Below are 17,636 nucleotides of genomic sequence, written 5' to 3'. Positions count from 1 at the left end.
AACTCAAAAAGGGATAAATAAGTAAATGAATAAAGAACACAAACTTATATGAGTTTCAAATAATGGCTTCAAACATTTTAAGTAAAATTCAGAGTAAAATTATAAACAGGAACCAAATACATAAAGCAGAAATAGGGACCATCTGGTTGAAGAAGAGGGTAGAGGGCCTGAGACTGTCTCACTTAACTTCCCCGCTTCACTGCTCCCAGTGGCCTGTTAGAGCTCCAAGAAGCAGAGCATGATGGCCAAGGTCAGTGATGGGAGAAGATCAGTGTCATCCTGTGGGAAGGAATGGTCTGGGAGGCTTCATAAGGCTGACCATGAACTGGACCTTGATGGATGGGGTAGGGGTGAGGAAGAGAGGGGAAGCCTACAATTGTGACAGGAACAGGGACAGGAAGGGGCCTATGAATGGTGCTCAGGGCAGCTTCCGACGTGAACATATCAGCTGTTCAGGGAGAGATGACTTGTGCCCCAAACTGAGTGAGTGGCTCACATCCAATCCTTACTGTCTCTGGAAGCTGAACACCTGGGAGCCCCATATCTGGTGGGGCAGGGGGTGCATGTCAGGAGTTTCCTGGAACGAAGCTACTTTCTCCTCCTCTGTTTTAGCCCTTCTGCTCCCTGCACCTACACTTGCAGATCTCCGAAAATCCGTATTCCTCAGGGAGGATCTCCAGCAAGGAGACGGCTCCAGGGCTCGTGGTGGCCACAGGTAAGGAAGACATTCCCTGGGCTTCTTCCTCAGTGAGGGCTTCTGGAATATGTTATGACCTCTTTGGAATCATTTTGAGCATCAGATAAAAGCTATGGGCACTCTTCCCAGAAAATAGGCAAGATCTGTGGGACTCCAAAGCCAATCTAATAACCAAGTAAAAGAGCTCCAGACACTTGCAACTTTTGGTAAATGCAACATCTCACATGGTCACAGGGCAGTACCCTGTGCTTAGCAAGATGCCAGAGTTCCTCACCAAGTAAACTGATAGATCAGAAAGGTTGTTTGTAATAGGGAATTCTCACTTTAAGAAAACGTGATATATGAACTTCCTAGCTCACCAAGTATAAGTTGGGGTAGTTTTCTTTTTACACAGAGGGTTCTTTACAAAGGGTTTCACCCCAGAGCTGTTTTTAATCAGGAGGTCTCTGGTGCATGTAAAGGTTGGTTTACACATGATTAACCACTTGGCTGAGAGCCTGGGGGAAAGGGCAGAAAAACTCCAGTTTGTATTGTTGGAACCACTGTCCACTGAACATCTATCAGAAATGAAGATAAAACAACTCCGAGATGAAAATGGAAGTCTCTGGGGGAAAGTGCTCTGATTAGCATGCATTTGATTTCCACACACCTTTTGAGGAATACATTGATGGCATAAAGCAAGGCAGGCCTCTAATCTTCGAAGTTAGAGCTCTGCTATGAGGCAGCTATTTTTCTAACGAAAGCAGAAAAATTCACAGCAACTTGCTGAGATGGTTTAGTCTGTTTTCTCTCATCAACCTGAAGCTCCAGCCGCTGGAGTTACTGCTCTCGTAGACATGACTTCCTTCTCCAAGCCTCCAACCGTATGAACTTTGAAACACCACCAGTGACCATCCACTCGAATCGGGTTGACAGCTAGCATAGCCTTCTGACACCTCAGCCTACTCCCCTCCACCCCCTGGGAACTGGAGCCACCATATTTAACACCACTGGCTTCAGGGAGCCCAGGACAGTGAGAGATGAGGGCAGGCTCTATTGGTGTTCTCCTGGCTCGGGGGAGGGCACCCCACACACCATCATGCCGACTGGACCTCCCAGCTCTGGGACTGCTGTGCCCTCTGCCTCTCCTCAAGGCCTATAGGAGACCCCGGACTGGAGTGGAAGGAACACTGGAAAATGGTAATCAGTAATAAAATACAAATGCTAACTACGTAGTCAGGCATCGTTCTATGTGCCTTAAGGCCCTGGGAGGATGTGAGGCCCCTCCCAGGGCCCAGGGCATTGTTCCATGTGCCTTAACCGCTCTGAACGTTGGTGTTTTCATTGGCAAAGTGGGAATAATAATACCAACATAATGGAATTGGAGTATTAAATGAAGCAATGGATTTCAAGTGTTCAGAACAGTGCCTAGGACATATCGAATGCTCAATACATGTCACCTATTATCATTGTTAATGTTACAGAAATTTAGAACTGCTCTTCTTACACCAGGAGAATATGGTTTGCACATCTCCTTCAATAGAATCCATAAATAATATGCATTCACTCTGCATCCACGGAATGAACGAATGCACTCAGGAACCCTGTAGTCCTGCTTTCCAAGCTGGCCTCTGACACTTATGAGCCTTATGGATTTGGCTTAGTTCTTTTTTTTTTTTTTTTTTTTTTTAATTATTTAATTATTTTATTTTTGGCTGTGTTGGGTCTTCGTTTCTGTGCGAGGGCTTTCTCTAGTTGTGGCAAGTGGGGGCCACTCTTCATTGCGGTGCGCAGGCCTCTCAGTATCGCGGCCTCTCTTGTTGCGGAGCACAGGCTCCAGACGCGCAGGCTCAGTAATTGTGGCTCATGGGCCTAGTTGCTCCGCGGCATGTGGGATCTTCCCAGACCAGGGCTCGAACCCGTGTCCCCTGCGTTAGCAGGCAGACTCTCAACCACTGCGCCACCAGGGAAGCCCGTTGGCTTAGTTCTTTAACCTTGGAGCTTCATTTTCCTCATCTGCAAATGAAGTTTTTGGTTTTTATTTTTTTTCCTGCCTTGTGAGTGTGTTGTAAGAATTAGAGATGGGGGGCTTCCCTGGTGGCACAGTGGTTAAGAATCTGCCTGTCAATGCAAGGGACATGGGTTCGAGCCCTGGTCTGGGAAGATCCCACATGCCACGGAGCAACTTAGCCTGTGCGCCACAACTACTGAGCCTGCGCTCTAGAGCCCACGAGCCACAACTACTGAAGCCCGCGTGCCTAGAGCCCGTGCTCCGCAACAAGAGAAGCCACCGCAGTGAGAAGCCCGCACACAGCAACGAAGACCCAACACAGCCAAAAATAAATAAATAAATTTATTTAAAAAAAAAAAAAAAGAATTAGAGATGGAAGATCCCGCTGAGGGCTCAGAGCATAGTCAGGTAGGTTAGTTGTGGTTGTTATTACCTGAGACCATCACGTGCCTCTAAATTACTCTAGTGCTAAGTCTTTATAAACTAACAGACACATAAGACATTAAAGATTGGATTTTGAAACTTTTTTGTCCATATACATGAGAATTTACTAATTCCTTTTCTCTCCTTTTGTCACTCTTGTAACTTTGTATGGTGCTTTGCATTGAGAGGGACCTAACACAGCTGACAAGATCCTGCTGAAAAGCCAGTGCTAGGTCACCGGCACATGCCTTCTCATTCCCAGCTTCTCCTTACCCTGCTTGCCGGCTCTCCCTGGGAGGCTGTTCGCTCTCGGGAGAATAATTACGACGTTATCCTAGGACGGCTTCATTGGCCTGAACGGAGCCCGTCTCTCCAGGATCCTTTTCCACATCCATGCATTTCACCTGCCTTCAGGTGTCAGTGACCCTGGCCTCTCTCCTCTCCACTCCTCACAGCTCACTGCGTCCTTCCACCTCTCACTGAGACGAGGGCTCCCGGAAGCTGTGCGGATGGCAGGACACCTGGGGATTCATCTCAAACTGCTGTTGAGGCCGTCTCAGAAGGCAGATGGAATTCCAGTCTGGAGACTCTGGCAATTGCTTTTAGCCATCAGAAGCACTAGGGTTCTTACCGTCCTTACCACTGTGGTTTCAAGCTAGTAGTCGAGGCCTCACATCCTCCCAGGGCCTTAAGGTGTGCAAAGCACTTTCCTTGCCTTGATTGCACAATGGCCCTATGATGTAGAAAAGGCGATCACTCTTGTCCTCGATTTACAGATGAAGGATGGAGGGCAGGGGGACAGGTGTTGTGCCCTCACTCACACTCCCTCTGGCTCCAAGTCTAGTCTGTCCAGTAGCCATTCAGCCAGACCTAGCCCTGAGCCTCTTCACATGCCCACTCCACAGCTACCCCAGGCTCCCTGCCATGCTTCCTATACATTCTGAATGTTCGTACCCTTGCGTTGTCCTCTCCATGGAGGTGCTTTCCTTTCCTGCAGTGGCTTGTGCGCTGTCTGCTTCCCCCTGCACTTAATCACCCTGAGTGGGCATCAGTGGTGGTGAGAGAAGCATCTCTAACCCCAGAGGATGTTAAAAGTTTCTCTCTTTCTCTCTCTCTGTGTGTGTCTCTCTCTCTCTCTCGGTCTCTCTCTGTGTGTGTGTCTCTCTCTCGGTCTCTCTCTGTGTGTCTCTCTCTTTCTCTCTTTCCTTTACATGTGTCTAACTAAGGAGCAGAGAAAGGTAGCCCTGGGAAGACATAGGGCTTAAAAGTGTGTTGTTTACAAATGCCCAAAAGGGCAGTGGCACCTCTGTGATTTCCAAGCTAAGCTGTTGCTGAGAGGAGCTCCCCATTTTCCATCCCTCTCCCCATTTCTCCCTCCTATCACATCACTTCAGCAGGGACCAACTACCTCTTCCTACAATCTGGCTAGAGGCCACCTTGGGAAGCCCCCCTCCAGTTCTGCTTTAGCCAGTGAGGCACATTATTCAGATCTTCCTTCTCTGACGCCATAACCCTGACTCTCCCTATCAGAGATTTCCTTCCCACAGGTCCACTTAGGGACTGAACATGTTCAAAGATCAAATCATCCTGGACACCTCTTGTCTGTCCTTTCCTCTGGGAACTGACTTTCTGGTCCCTGTGATCAGCAGCATTTGTTTCAGGGATCCTTTCAATTGACCCAAGATATTTCCAAAACAGTCTTCACTGGGAGCCTTGGATTCTCACCACCACCCCGCCTCCAAAATCAATCTGGGTCAAGCTTTGAAAGAGAGGCTTAAGATGTAGGCAGAACCAGCTCCTGAAGAGGGTAAGAGGTGATAAGACAGGGCCTAAGAAGCCATGACAGGGCTGGCAGATTCCAGCTCTGGGGGGACTTTATACCTGCTTCCCCCTCTCTCTACCACCCTTGGTAGACGTTACTAATAGATCACCGTACTCTATTCTGTTGAAACCAAATATGGCTTCAGGATCCTTCTTAGCACAATGTCCCAGGCAACCATCATTAAAAGACTCAAGTTGACATTTTCTGCCCCGTCCCTCTTTTCTTTCTTCATCTGTGTCTTCTAAAACCTGGATCTGAGGAGCTGAATTCCAAATTCCAGACGTAGGTCCTCAGAGCCGCTCACCATGCCTGTCCCCACTCCACTGATACTGGCTGCCTGAGCCCTGAGCCCCAGGGTTATTTTTGGAAGCCTGAGTGTCAAAACAAGTTGGCTAGCTGTGTGCTCCCTGATGCTGATGGGAGCTTGACAAGCTGTAGCCTGCCTTTAAATTCTCATTTTGAAGCATTAAATGTCAGGAGCTCAATTAACATTTTCATTATTGCATTTTTATTGTGCTCTTATTTAGGCTACTAATGTGAAGGGAGCTAACATTCCCTTCATGCTATTTTTAAAGAAAAAATATCAGCCTCAGTGATAAATTCTTACATGTTTAGGGTACTTTTCCTGCTTCTCAAGACCTCCCCAAATGCACATCAACATCAGAACATGATTCATTCATTTGTTTACTCATTCATTTGTTGCACAGTTATTTATTGAGCAACTCACTTCTAAGTTTGGGGCACTGTTCTGGGCACGGGGGCTGTGTGGGCAAACTTGGGCAATATGGATAGACTAGGAAATCTTAACCACTTTCTTTTTTTTAATAAACATAACCACAAGGTGATGAAGTATTAATTCAAGGGGAAGAAAAAGAAGGAGAGAGGAAAAAACGGTGTGAAGGGATAAAGGCAGTAAGTGTGGTCAGGCTAGGCATAAACCAGGTGACTTCTTCTGCCATGCTGGATGGCCATGGTCTGCTGAATATTGTCATATTCTTTTGGGCACTGTATAATTTTGGTTACATACTCTATACTAATGGATTACTCAACTGCCTATACTAATGGATTACTCAACTGCCTGGCACTCAAGAAACATATTGGCAAGTTTAACTTGGAAACACACACATACACACACACACACACACACACTCACACACACACCAGTTTTTCATAGGCTAAAGTTATACATGAGGAGGAAGGTGTCCCTAGAGGCAGCATGATTGTTTACTCTTCTCTTTGCCACCATCAAGATTAATTTTGAAGAGATTAATGGTATGAATGAGTAGTTCAAGAGGTCCAAGCTAATCAATATTTGGCCTTGGAGTGTTACCAGTTAAAGATGCATCCCTGTCATATTATTTATTTATTCATTTTTTTCCCACGTTAGGTTATCTTCCTGCTGGCTTTTTGATATGGCATCAAAAACAGACTGTATGAATCTATTCTAAAAATAACTTGGAAAATCTTTACTCTCTGCTACCCCCTCACCCAACCCCAAGCACATGTAATCTGTAAACTGCCTGACAATTTCAAACGATCTGCTTCTGTTTCAGGCAACATTGGTCCAGAGCTCTCATATACTGATATCAGCGTGTTCATCTCTTCCGATGGGGGCAACACATGGAGACAGGTAACTGGGAGATTCGGGGACAGGGAGGAGCCATTTAGGGCAAGTTCTGCCAACATCTTTCTTATAGATTCTCAGGCTTGTTATGACTTTTTGGGTGCAAGAAAATTGAAGCAGCTCTTCTATTTGGTCAATGTAGCTGGCAGATTAGATGGACAATGGGTTAAAATGGGAAGAGCTGGGCAGGGAATAAGAAAAACTGGGATTTTCCCGATTTGTTCATTCTTTCATTCAGCAACATGTATGGAACAGTCACCAGATGCTAATTACCATGCCGGTGTGAGTAGATACAGCCAATAAAACAGTTTCTATCATTAATGTGCCACGGGGTCTTGGCAAGTAGGTCTCTTTACCTTTCTGTTTCTTTATCTATAAGAGGAAGGCAGTAGAATGCTAAGACCAGCAAAGCCATGGAAGTCTGTGATGGCTTCAGTATTATGTAGGCCCATCTTTCATTAAGTATGAGACAGCTTAATAGTTACATGACCACATGAAAAATTAATTCAATTTTACACACTTTTTCTTGCAGCACTGTCCAATAGAACTTTGAGCAATGATGAAAATGTTCTGCATCTATACCGTCCCATGTGGCTATTGAACACTTGCAATGTGGCTAGCGTGACAGAGGAACTGAATGTTTTATTTTATTTATTTTAATCAATTTAAATTTAAATTGTCTCATGTGGCTACTATACTGGACAACACAGATTTATACAATGTCAACTGGGTGGCAAGTATAAACCTGAGCAGACAGTTGAATACTTTGGAGTCCCTTTCCTCATGGAGCTCAGAATTAAGCAGAGGAAACAGGTTCATAAATAACTAACTGTAGTTTAGAGTGATTGTGTTAATTTAGTGGCATTATTAGCTTACAGAGAAGAGGGAGGAATTGATTCTACTTGGGGAAACTGGGAAAGGCTTCACAAGAAGAGGTGACACTTTAGTAAGTCTTAAAGATGAGAAGGTTTCTATCTGAGGAAGACAAAGGAAGAGCACTAAATGTCTTAGCGCTGAAGGTGAAGCCACCATCTGAAATCTACTTGCACAAGCTTCTGTTTGGGTCCCTTAGTGAAGATTATCATCACCATCACCAACATCATCATCGCCACCCCCATTGCCACCACTGTCACTACTACCACTGTCAAAAAAAAATTACCCAGGACCTACTAGACACAAGTCCTATATTAACTACTGTAAGGCCTACAACAAAGAATAAGTTAAGATTCCTGCCCACAAGGGAATCAAGTAGATGAGGAACAGACACATAAATAAGAACATACCTTCACAATATAAGATACTCTCTTACAAGTGCCGAATGGGGTAGAAACTGGAATGTAAACTCTTCTGGTCTAGAAACTCCCAACAGACAAACCATTGTCCCTCCAACACAAGAAATAGCTCACCTGGCCAGGTGGCCACTGTTACATTCCTTCCTTATGTTGTCACCACTTTTGTTTTCTTTTCTCTTTTCCCAAACAGCTAAGGATTCCAGCTTCCACTACATTGCTGGACAGGGCAAGAGTTAGCCGTGGCCAAAATGATACAACAGAGAGGAAAGTGTGAAGAAAATAACTTCTCTCTCCTCCTCAGCGCCAAGAATCTTCCTGTAGTCCTTACCCTCAGACTTCAGTCCAGTGTTTCTATTATGTGGCTTTGAGCTCTGGAGAGAAAAGCTAGCATTACAGGCTCAGAGTCTATGTTTATATCTGACATATAAATGAATATCCCTTAAGTCTTTTGTGCATTAAGGCTCACCATTAGTGTGGGCATTTAAAGGCAAATATGAGAAATAAAACCAGTTGAAAAGTTTAGGCCTGAGAGTCCATTTACTTTTCTCTGTGGTGTTCCCTAGGGCATGTTTACAGGAGACACCACTCCTCCTATTCTCCCCCTTTTAAGTCTACTTATACTTTCTTACCCCTTCTAGTACTTCTCACTTAACCCACCATCCCAACCTCTCCGTCCAGGCTGTAAGAGCCACCATTAGTGGTTAAGAGCTAGAGGAAGTCTCCAATTCCACTTTCCTCTAGATGATCTAGAGGAGAGAACTGGTTCTCTGGTGGAGAAATATTTTTCCTGTCTTAGGTTGGAGACTTAAAAGTCATAAATTGTAGAAGTGTTGCTATATGTGGGGTTAGGTCTAAGCTAAGGCTCTGAGACTTGCATCATGGTAGGTGCCTAGTAAATGCCTATGTAGATGGATGGATGGATCACTGAATGAGTGAATGAGTGAGTGGATGGATGAATAGGTAATGGACAAATAAATCAAAGAACCAGTAACTCTGGGTCCGAGGAAGCATGGTGTCCCAGTGAGCATTTAGAGTGAGGATCCCCAAGCACTAAACTTAAGTCTTCATCCAACTTGCATGGGAACTTAGGAGGTGTTGGCTAAGTCTGAGAACTCAGTCATCACGTAGATCATAATGTCTACAGGTCTAAAAGGAATTGTCCTTTAAATTCATAGATAATGTATAAACATTATAAGTGTTTATAAGACACAAACCATTTATAAATTAGCAAATGTCTCATTTGAAAAGATGAGAAAGACACAGACCATTTATAAGTTAGCAAACGTCTCATTTGAAAAGATGAGAAAGAGAAAGCTGAGTAGTAAGTTACTCAGATGAAAAGATGGGGAAGTTTTTTGAAGTCATATTTTCCATTGAGTTATCTAGTAGAGCACGCGTCTTGTTGCCTGAACTTCTTGTGGCACACTGGCTCACAGTACTAGGGGAAAGAGCCCTGGAAATGCCATTTGAGTAGCCAAGGGACAATTATTTGTTCTCTACAAGCCCATTTCCTCATCTATTAAATGGGGATGACATTACTTGCCAAACTTCCTGATAGGGTTGTTGGAAGGGGCAGAATCTAGATGAAACAATATATGTGAAAAACTTTGTAAACTGTCAAGCACTATACAAATGTAAGGCGTTGCTATGACTGTTATTGTTGTTGTTGTTCCAGATCTTTGATGAAGAGTACAATGTCTGGTTCCTAGACTGGGGTGGCGCCCTCGTGGCCATGAAACACACACCTCTGCCAGTCAGGCATTTGTGGTAAGGACAGCTCCCTACCCTGTTAATGAGCAACTTTTTAGTGGAAAAGGTTGGGACAAGTTATTCTGCATGATTTTCTACCCATTTTACCCATTTCTTCATCCCTTTCTTTATCCATCCATCCATTTGATGTACATTACATCATCCAACTCTTTGGTAACAGTAGCAGACCAGATGATTTAGATGGGGAAGTATAATGAATACAGTGGGGTGGTAGGAATGGGTGCTCAGATGAGCCAGAAATGGGCAGGAAGGACCTTCAAGTTCAAGCAGCCGAGATTAAGAATCCAAAATGCAGGAGCTGGACGTTGCTGTAAGAAGAGGGTTAGGTGCATGTAGCAAATACTGAGTTCAGTTCTAGATCAGTTGAAGTTGAGATATCTAGGGATATTCAAGCAGAGATGAAGATTAGCTGTCAGATACGTTCATCTGAAGGTCAGGAGAGAGGTCTGGGATGACACTCTAGATTTGGAGTCACTAGCCATTAGGTGGTAGTTAAAGCCATGTCAGTAGGCTGCATGCCGCATGAAAGTGGGTACGAAAAGGAGAAAACAGGGACTCCTATGGAATACTGTTGAATACCAACATGCAGAGCAGAGGGAGAAATTATAGGAGAGGCTAAGGAGAAATAGCCAAAAGAGATAAAAGCACAGCAGGAATGTCTTCATGGAAGCTGAAGGAAGGGGTGATCCATAGCACCAAATTCTATAATCGGAATAGATTTTACGGAGTGAAAAACAATCTAGAATTAAGCAATGTAAGAGGTCATTGGTGATCTTTGTTAGGGTAGATTCGCAAGAGAGGTGGGGTTGAAAGGTAGAGTGCAATATATGAATAAATGGATGAATGAATGATAAGCAATGAAGTAAAGTAGAGACAGTATAGATAATTCTTCCCAAGAAAGTAGATTATGGAATGCAGTTGAGTGTATGTATGTAAGACCCTCCAGGGAAGACAAACAGTTGAGGGAGAATATATTATTATGATGATGATTATAACGATGATGAAGATGTTTTTATTTTTGGCGGAGGATGGATAAGTATCGTGTATGTTTATATCCTGAAGGGAAAGAATTTCAGGCTTCAAATTCAGCAGAATGAATATTTGAAAGAGTGAATGTTTGGTAGTAGAGGGAATGCTATCTAGAATACAGTTGTTGGGATTCACCGTGGGCTGGAAGATGGATGCTGGAATAACTCCCAGGCCCTTGATTTCAGGAGACTAACCCTTTTAGAGTAAGAGTTTTACTTAGAAGCATCAGTTTGTAATCAGGAAAAGAAAAAATAAGCTTAGGATCCCCAGGTACCAAATTCAAGCTTCAGCCACCTTGGCAAGGATTTAAGAAAGTTTCTCTTAAGTTAAAGCCGTTTGGGGCTTCCCTGGTGGCGCAGTGGTTGAGAGTCTGCCTGCCAATGCAGGGGACACGGGTTCAAGCCCTGGTCTGGGAAGATCCCACATGCCGCGAAGCAACTAGGCCCGTGAGCCACAATTACTGAGCCTGCGCATCTGGAGCCTGTGCTCCGCAACAAGAGAGGCCACGATAGTGAGAGGCCTGCGCACCGCGATGAAGAGTGGCCCCTGCTTGCCACAACTAGAGAAAGCCCTCGCACAGAAACGAAGACCCAACACAGCCATAAATAAATAAATAAATAAATAAAATTTAAAAAAAAAAAAAAACACCTAAATTTCTAAAAAAAAAAAAAAAAATCTGTTTGTAGAAAAAAAAACAAAACCAAAACACACAAACGCACAAAAACAGTGCTCTGCCACCTCAAGCATGAGCTTGAAAAAGTTCCTAATGTAATTGTTTATCATCCTTTTACTACTGATTTTATAATTTTTGGGTAGTATCAGAAGAGTGGAATTACTTGATAATAATGATAGTCAGCATTACTCAGGGATTCTTAAATTCCAGGCACTGTTCTAGGCCCTTTCCATGAATTACCTAAGTTACTTCTTGAAACCACCCTATGCATTTTCCTGTGGGTACTCTTTTTATCACAGCATTAAAATGCAGACATGTTAAATTCTTTGCTCAGAGCTACACAGCTAGTACCTTGCAGCACCAAGTTGGCTTTCTATCATGGATGCTCTTCTCTTTTACCTGCCAATTTTCCAGATACTTTAATGAGTACACAGAGGCTTACCCCATGGTCTCTGTCCTCTGGGAGATCATAGTCAAGATAAGGAGCTTAGACAGTCCACATATTACTGGAAATCTAAGCAATGTCTACGAAAGGATGCTGACCGTGTGCATTGCTGGAATCCTGAGGCCGGATAGAGCCCCCCGCCCGTGTGTGAGGGGGTCTTCGGGCAGCAGGTGACGTGAGGGCTGATCCTTGATAAAAGGATTCCAGGAGTAGGAGAAGTGATGGGAGGAAAGCCAAGGGAAGGGAAAACTCTGACCAAGCCTGGAATTCAGGAGATGTAGGGAGTGCTCAGAAGACTGTATGTCGTTGGAATCAAGCATGTGAGTAAGTAATGGTGGGTAGCCCTCAGAAGAACTTAAACGCCAGTTTAAGGGGTTCAGGTTGAATCTGTAGGTAATTCCTTCTACTACCGAGACCTCTCTCTCTGTGGTGAGAAGAGTTCTCTCTACTGAGGACTGAGTAGGACTTATACTCTCAGGGAGGGCAGCTTGACTCTTAAGACAAGTTTGTTGTTTTTTAACCAAGAAAAGTAACATTCCTTAGTCCTTATCATTGTGTTCTAAGCACCTCTATCTAAATCTCAATGACATAATTGATAAATGCCCTGCAGACAGATTCAGCTGGCAGATTTCTTCCCCTTAAGTCCTGGGAGAAGAGGGTGGCAATCCCATCTTACCCTTGACTGTCACCCTCCTGCTCTCTCTCCTTCATGTGGTAGGGACTTAGCGCTCACTTCATGGTTGAATTTTAGAGACTTTTACACAAAAGTTGCCTTGTCCTAAGGAAAACAGGAGTTTGCTATTGTTGTTATTTCTTTTTAGTGACAGGAGAGGAGAGTACATTTGGCATGGAGCAGAGGAATAGAGAAAGTTTTGGCTTTGGCGAATCTTAGCATCCTTACATCTGACCATTCAGTGTGTTCTGCAGTGGTTTCTCTCCAGAGGCCTGATCACTTCTAGAAGGAGTTTCTGGAGGGAAACCATCCAAGTTGGGAAAATCAATATTCACTCAGGGATATGTAAGTAGGATCAAATCCTGCCTCTCAAAGGCATTAATACAAAGTTTGAGTTTCCCCTTATTCCATGAAATATCTCTTTTGTTGGTAAAAAATATTTATTGAGCTCAGAAAAATAGCTACATCCCATTGAATTTCCTCTTATAATAGTAATGATAATATTACCCTCTATTTGTTCACCTACTTCAATTTACAAAGGCTTAGTGATGATTTTTCAAACTAAGCTTTGGAAATAGAATTTTCTCCATTTAAAGGATGTTGATGCTGTCATTTATCATAAATGCTACAAATGCTTCCCTGAACTTACATACCACCCATGACTTCTGCTTACTTGCCTGTCTATGAATGCCCTTCTCCGAAATAGTCCCTGCGACGGTTAAGTGCCAGCTACTGAGTGTATGTGCTAGCAAACAACAGTGGCACTTAACTCATTCAGGAATTCTTTTTTGTTTTTTTTAATGTTTTAAACATCTTTATTGGAGTATAATTGCATTACATTGTTGTGTTAGTTGCCGCTGTATAACAAAGTAAATCAGCTATACGTATACATGTATCCCCATATCCCCTCCCTCTTGCATCTCCCTCCCACCCTTCTTATCCCACCCCTCTAGGTGGTCACAAAGCACCGAGCTGATCTCCCTGTGCATTTTGTACTTCTTTCGAGGCTAAGTAAGTGTTCTGTAAGGGCCTGACCTTATCATTATCATCAATGTTTCCTTATAAACTTCTTGACTGATTTTGTCTCTGGCTGGCTTATGAATTGCAAGCTTGTGAAACTCAAATGCAGTTTCTTCATCACCAGTAGCTTCTAATTAAGTTACAACCTTCAGGGTAAACACAGAGCTCATTTGAAGTGGAAGAAAGGTTAAGTGATCAGTTCATTGTTCTTTTCTGTAGTAGGTCTCAGACTCACTGACGTTATTTTGGCAGCATATACAAATGTATATATATTTGCATAGGAAAAAGATACTGGCCTACCCACTCTCCCACAAGGGTATAGTGGCTCTCGAATTTAAATAATAACTACGTTGCCTTTCAGAGAAAATGAGAATCATAATTGAAAAGCTGGGGAAACGTTAGCTAGGCTAACAAGGCATGCTGTTTCCTATAAATTGAAATGATAGGTAGCTAGATATGTATGAAGACAAAACAGCATACAAATGAACCCATCCACTTGTGACCGTGTACATTTAGATGCATTGAGATTAGAACCTAAGTGCTATTTCAGGTAAGCCCTCCATCCAGTATTACCAGTATTACCTTTGTACCTTAGAAGCATTAGAGTGAAATGAACAATGGCACCCCATGGAATGCAGTGCTGTAATGAAAACTCACAATAGACAGAGCTGCTCATCGGAGGGTAAGCTGGGGTCCTACTGTTTGCTTAGCCCTGACAAGCTGTCAGTGTCTCCTGTCAAAGGGAGGTTCTTGGAAGCTAAAAACAAAACATCACCTGGCCGTTTTTTGTTCCTTTGCTCTTCTGTAAATGGTGGTGAACACTGGCGTTTTGTTCATAGAAACATTCACATGAAAACAATAGCTCCAGCCAATATGTGCCTCTCAGAGGCGAAAGTGCATGTGCTACTCTGAAGGACTTCTGTGTGGCTACAATGCCATCGCCTCATGCGGTTGGGATAATAAAAAATAGAGCAATGCACCTCACCAAAGGGAGGAACATTGATCCTCAATGGCCATTATAACTCTATTTCTGTGCTAGAGTGTTCCGGGGAGGATTCTGATTGTTGGAATCAGATTGTATTGGAAGATTCTGTTCCTTTTAGTGGCTCTTACCTCAACATTATAAAGTCATCAATGCATGGAGTAAGGAAGGGTCTTGGAGGGCAAGTAGTCTAGTTTCACACATACTACAGCAGATACCTCTGTGACACCTAAGAGTGACACCCCACTTCACCAGGACGGCACAGAGCTGACCAATTTGAATGAGTTTCCACCCTGTATATTGGCTTTAGTTGTTAGGAAGATTGTTTTGTGCTGAGCAATAACGAATCTACTTGTAATTTCTGTCCATCAGTCCTTGTTCTGCTGCCCAGACCTATGTAGAGTAAGTCAGCTCCAGAAATGCATGCGATTTTTAGAGTCCTACGCCTATAAAGGACCTCAAGAGATGGCTCTGTCTAGGCTTTCTAAGTTCTGGGAAATGATCAGATACACAATTTAAGACAGATTGCATGCATTTGTTCATTTATTTCTCACATATTCATTGAGCCTATACTATTTATCCAGCGCTAGTAGAGGGGCTGGGATATACCAAAGGACAAGACATAATACTTGGGAACTTACATTCTTGTTCAAATATTTGACTTTCCTTTTTAGAACAATTATGAGAATAGAAATCTTTTTTTACCTTATTCTATCTGTATTGTTTAATTGATATTTTCATGCATCTATCCACATTCTCTCTGATTTCATTCACAGATGTTACCCCTTTTCCATAGGCAACAATAGAATTATTTTTGCGTGTTGAACTATTTGGAAGCTTTCTTACTAAAAAAGTTAAAAGGTGATGGTAAATTATTCAGCTCTTATTCTTCTTTCCCCTAAGCTATCTTCAAATCATATAACCTGTTTCTAGAACAACTTGTTTCTTACTTCTAATCACATTGATTGTCAGTTTTCTACAATGAATGAAACTGAACATAGTATTGAGGATCTGGTGGAAGGATAATTTCTTTTATTATTCATGCTACCTGTCTGTGAACACACGCTAGACTCACAGTGCCTTTGATTATCACAATAGGGACATTGCTGGAAAATATTTACCTTGTGATTGACAATCACCTCAGTTTTTTTTTTTTTTTTTTTTTTCCAGCTTGAGCTTCTCATTAGTTACTCTTTTTCCTTTCTCTGGCTGTGGGGCTCTTTGTTTTTTCATTTTAATGAAGCATTCTGCTTTAAGTTGGTCCTCTCCTATAAGTGACTGCCAAATCTACATCCCTGGCTTTGAGCCATCTCCAGAAATCCGGATGCATCCATCCAAAGGTCCTCTTGACAGTGTTACAACACGGAAATCCAAAAAGCATCTCAACCTTGATGTGGACCAAACAGAAACAAATAAATAAACAAAAAGCTTTGCTTCTCCTGTTCTTTACATTTCCCTTTCCCAGTTGCTTAACCCTCCAAATCCATGTTGTCTGTGACTTCTCTCTTTTGTTCAAGCAAAATCCTATTGACTTCATCTGTAAAAATAGCCTAAAAGTCCTGCTGACTTTACGTGTAAAAATATCCTCAACCTTTCATCCCTTTCTGTGTCCACTATTAAAACCATTATCCAAGCCCCTTCTCTTACTTGGTCTCTTATAATTGCCATGCCTCCCCCACTGATTCTTCTCCTTGCATCAACTTTGGGGCCTGACAATCCATTCACCACAAAGAAACCATCTTGTAAAGGTTAAATCAAATCATCTCTCTCCCATTTCAGCTGGGAACAAGGTCCTTTGTAATCTGGCCCAGCCTTATTTTCTTGACTCCATTTCCTCCTATTAATCCCTTTCCCAGTAATCTACAACCACCAACCATCTTTCTGTTCTTCCCATACAGCAACTTCATTTCACACCAGGTCTGCCCTCCAGAATGGCTCTCACCTTGATCTTTGCATAGCAAATTCCTTACTATCATTCAGATCTCAGTTTAAATGTCACCTCCTCAGGGAGGACTTTCTTAAATTTTCAATACAAAGTAGCTTCACTCACTCTCTATCATATCCCTCTATTTTAACTGTCTTCATGACACTTATTTTTAACATATTTTTTTGTATCCATTTATCTACATATTGTTTGTCTCCTCAAACTAGAATGTAAGTTCCACTGAAGCTAGGGCCTTCCCTTTCTTGTTCATTGCTATATCCCCAGAACAGTGGCCACTGCCAACCAGGCACATGGTAGATGTCAATAAATATTTGCTAGGTGAATTCTATTTTCTTTTGGTTCTATAGTCCTGTCTTGTCACTATTTAGAGGTCAATTGTAACTTTACTCCTGTCTCCCTGAGTACTGGCAGTCTTATCAATTTCAATTTCACCTGTGGGCCTACTAAGGGATTCCCAAGTCCTTTGTCTTGGCCATTAATGAGCTATTGAATAGAGGAGGAGAAGGTGGGTCCCGTGGGGTTACCATTCAATACAGTTACTTCAGAACATCTAAAAACTCCTAGTCATCTGAAAGAATAGCTCTCACAAATGACAGACCCAAGTTTCTGATACTCAAGAGATTAAATTTTATAATGTATTTTTTTGGAGTTTCTTTAGGAGTTTTGTTTTGGTTTTCATAATTATCTCAGCATGAAATATTCGGGTGTTAGAAATTACTGATCTCAGAAAGTCACCTGAATAGCACGAACCTGGGCTTCCTAGTGGTACATTGAGCATAAATTATAGTCACAGCATTCATTCCTCACCCTGGCTCTGGAGAACTGTCCCCTGGCCTATGCTAATTTTATGTCACCCTTAGACTTTGGTTATTGTATATGCTAGCCTTTCCACCTGGATGTTGGCATTTCCTAGTGTTTTTGCTGCTCCCATTCTTCCATCTAATCCATGCTTTTGCTCCTTCCATATGGATTCAGTTCATACAGCGTGCTTTTATCTTCCATACCCTGTCTCTCCACCTTGGGCTTGGTTTTTCTTTGGAGCTTACATCTTAGAACTCAGAGCTCAGAAGGCTGTGATGGTCCCTCTGTTTCTATTACTTTGTGGTGTCTTATCTTCATGTATAAAGTAAAGATGACTGTCCTCTGCCCTGTTAATGGCAGTGGTATGAAGGCTTCTCCTTCCCTGGGATGTGGTGGCACTCACTGCAATTTTTTCTGCTAATGTTAATAACTGACCTTCATCAGTAAGGA

At 42.8% G+C, this 17,636-nt stretch overlaps 1 protein-coding gene across 4 annotated transcripts in view; it reads left to right on the top strand.

The window, feature by feature from the left end:
- SORCS3 (sortilin related VPS10 domain containing receptor 3) overlaps positions 1-17,636 on the top strand; it is a 610,389-nt gene that overhangs the window by 517,593 nt on the left and 75,160 nt on the right. For all 4 annotated transcript variants that reach the window (XM_082425089.1, XM_082425088.1, XM_082425091.1 and 1 more), the window contains exons 11-13: positions 613-715; positions 6,486-6,562; positions 9,524-9,615. In XM_082425089.1, the coding sequence (XP_082281215.1) occupies positions 613-715; positions 6,486-6,562; positions 9,524-9,615 (272 nt within the window). The remainder of the gene's footprint in view (positions 1-612; positions 716-6,485; positions 6,563-9,523; positions 9,616-17,636) is intronic.

The sequence above is a fragment of the Balaenoptera physalus genome, assembly GCF_965194825.1.
Source record: "Balaenoptera physalus genome assembly, chromosome: 14".
Classification (NCBI taxonomy): Eukaryota; Metazoa; Chordata; class Mammalia; order Artiodactyla; family Balaenopteridae; genus Balaenoptera; species Balaenoptera physalus.
This window is presented reverse-complemented; position numbering and strand designations above follow the sequence as displayed.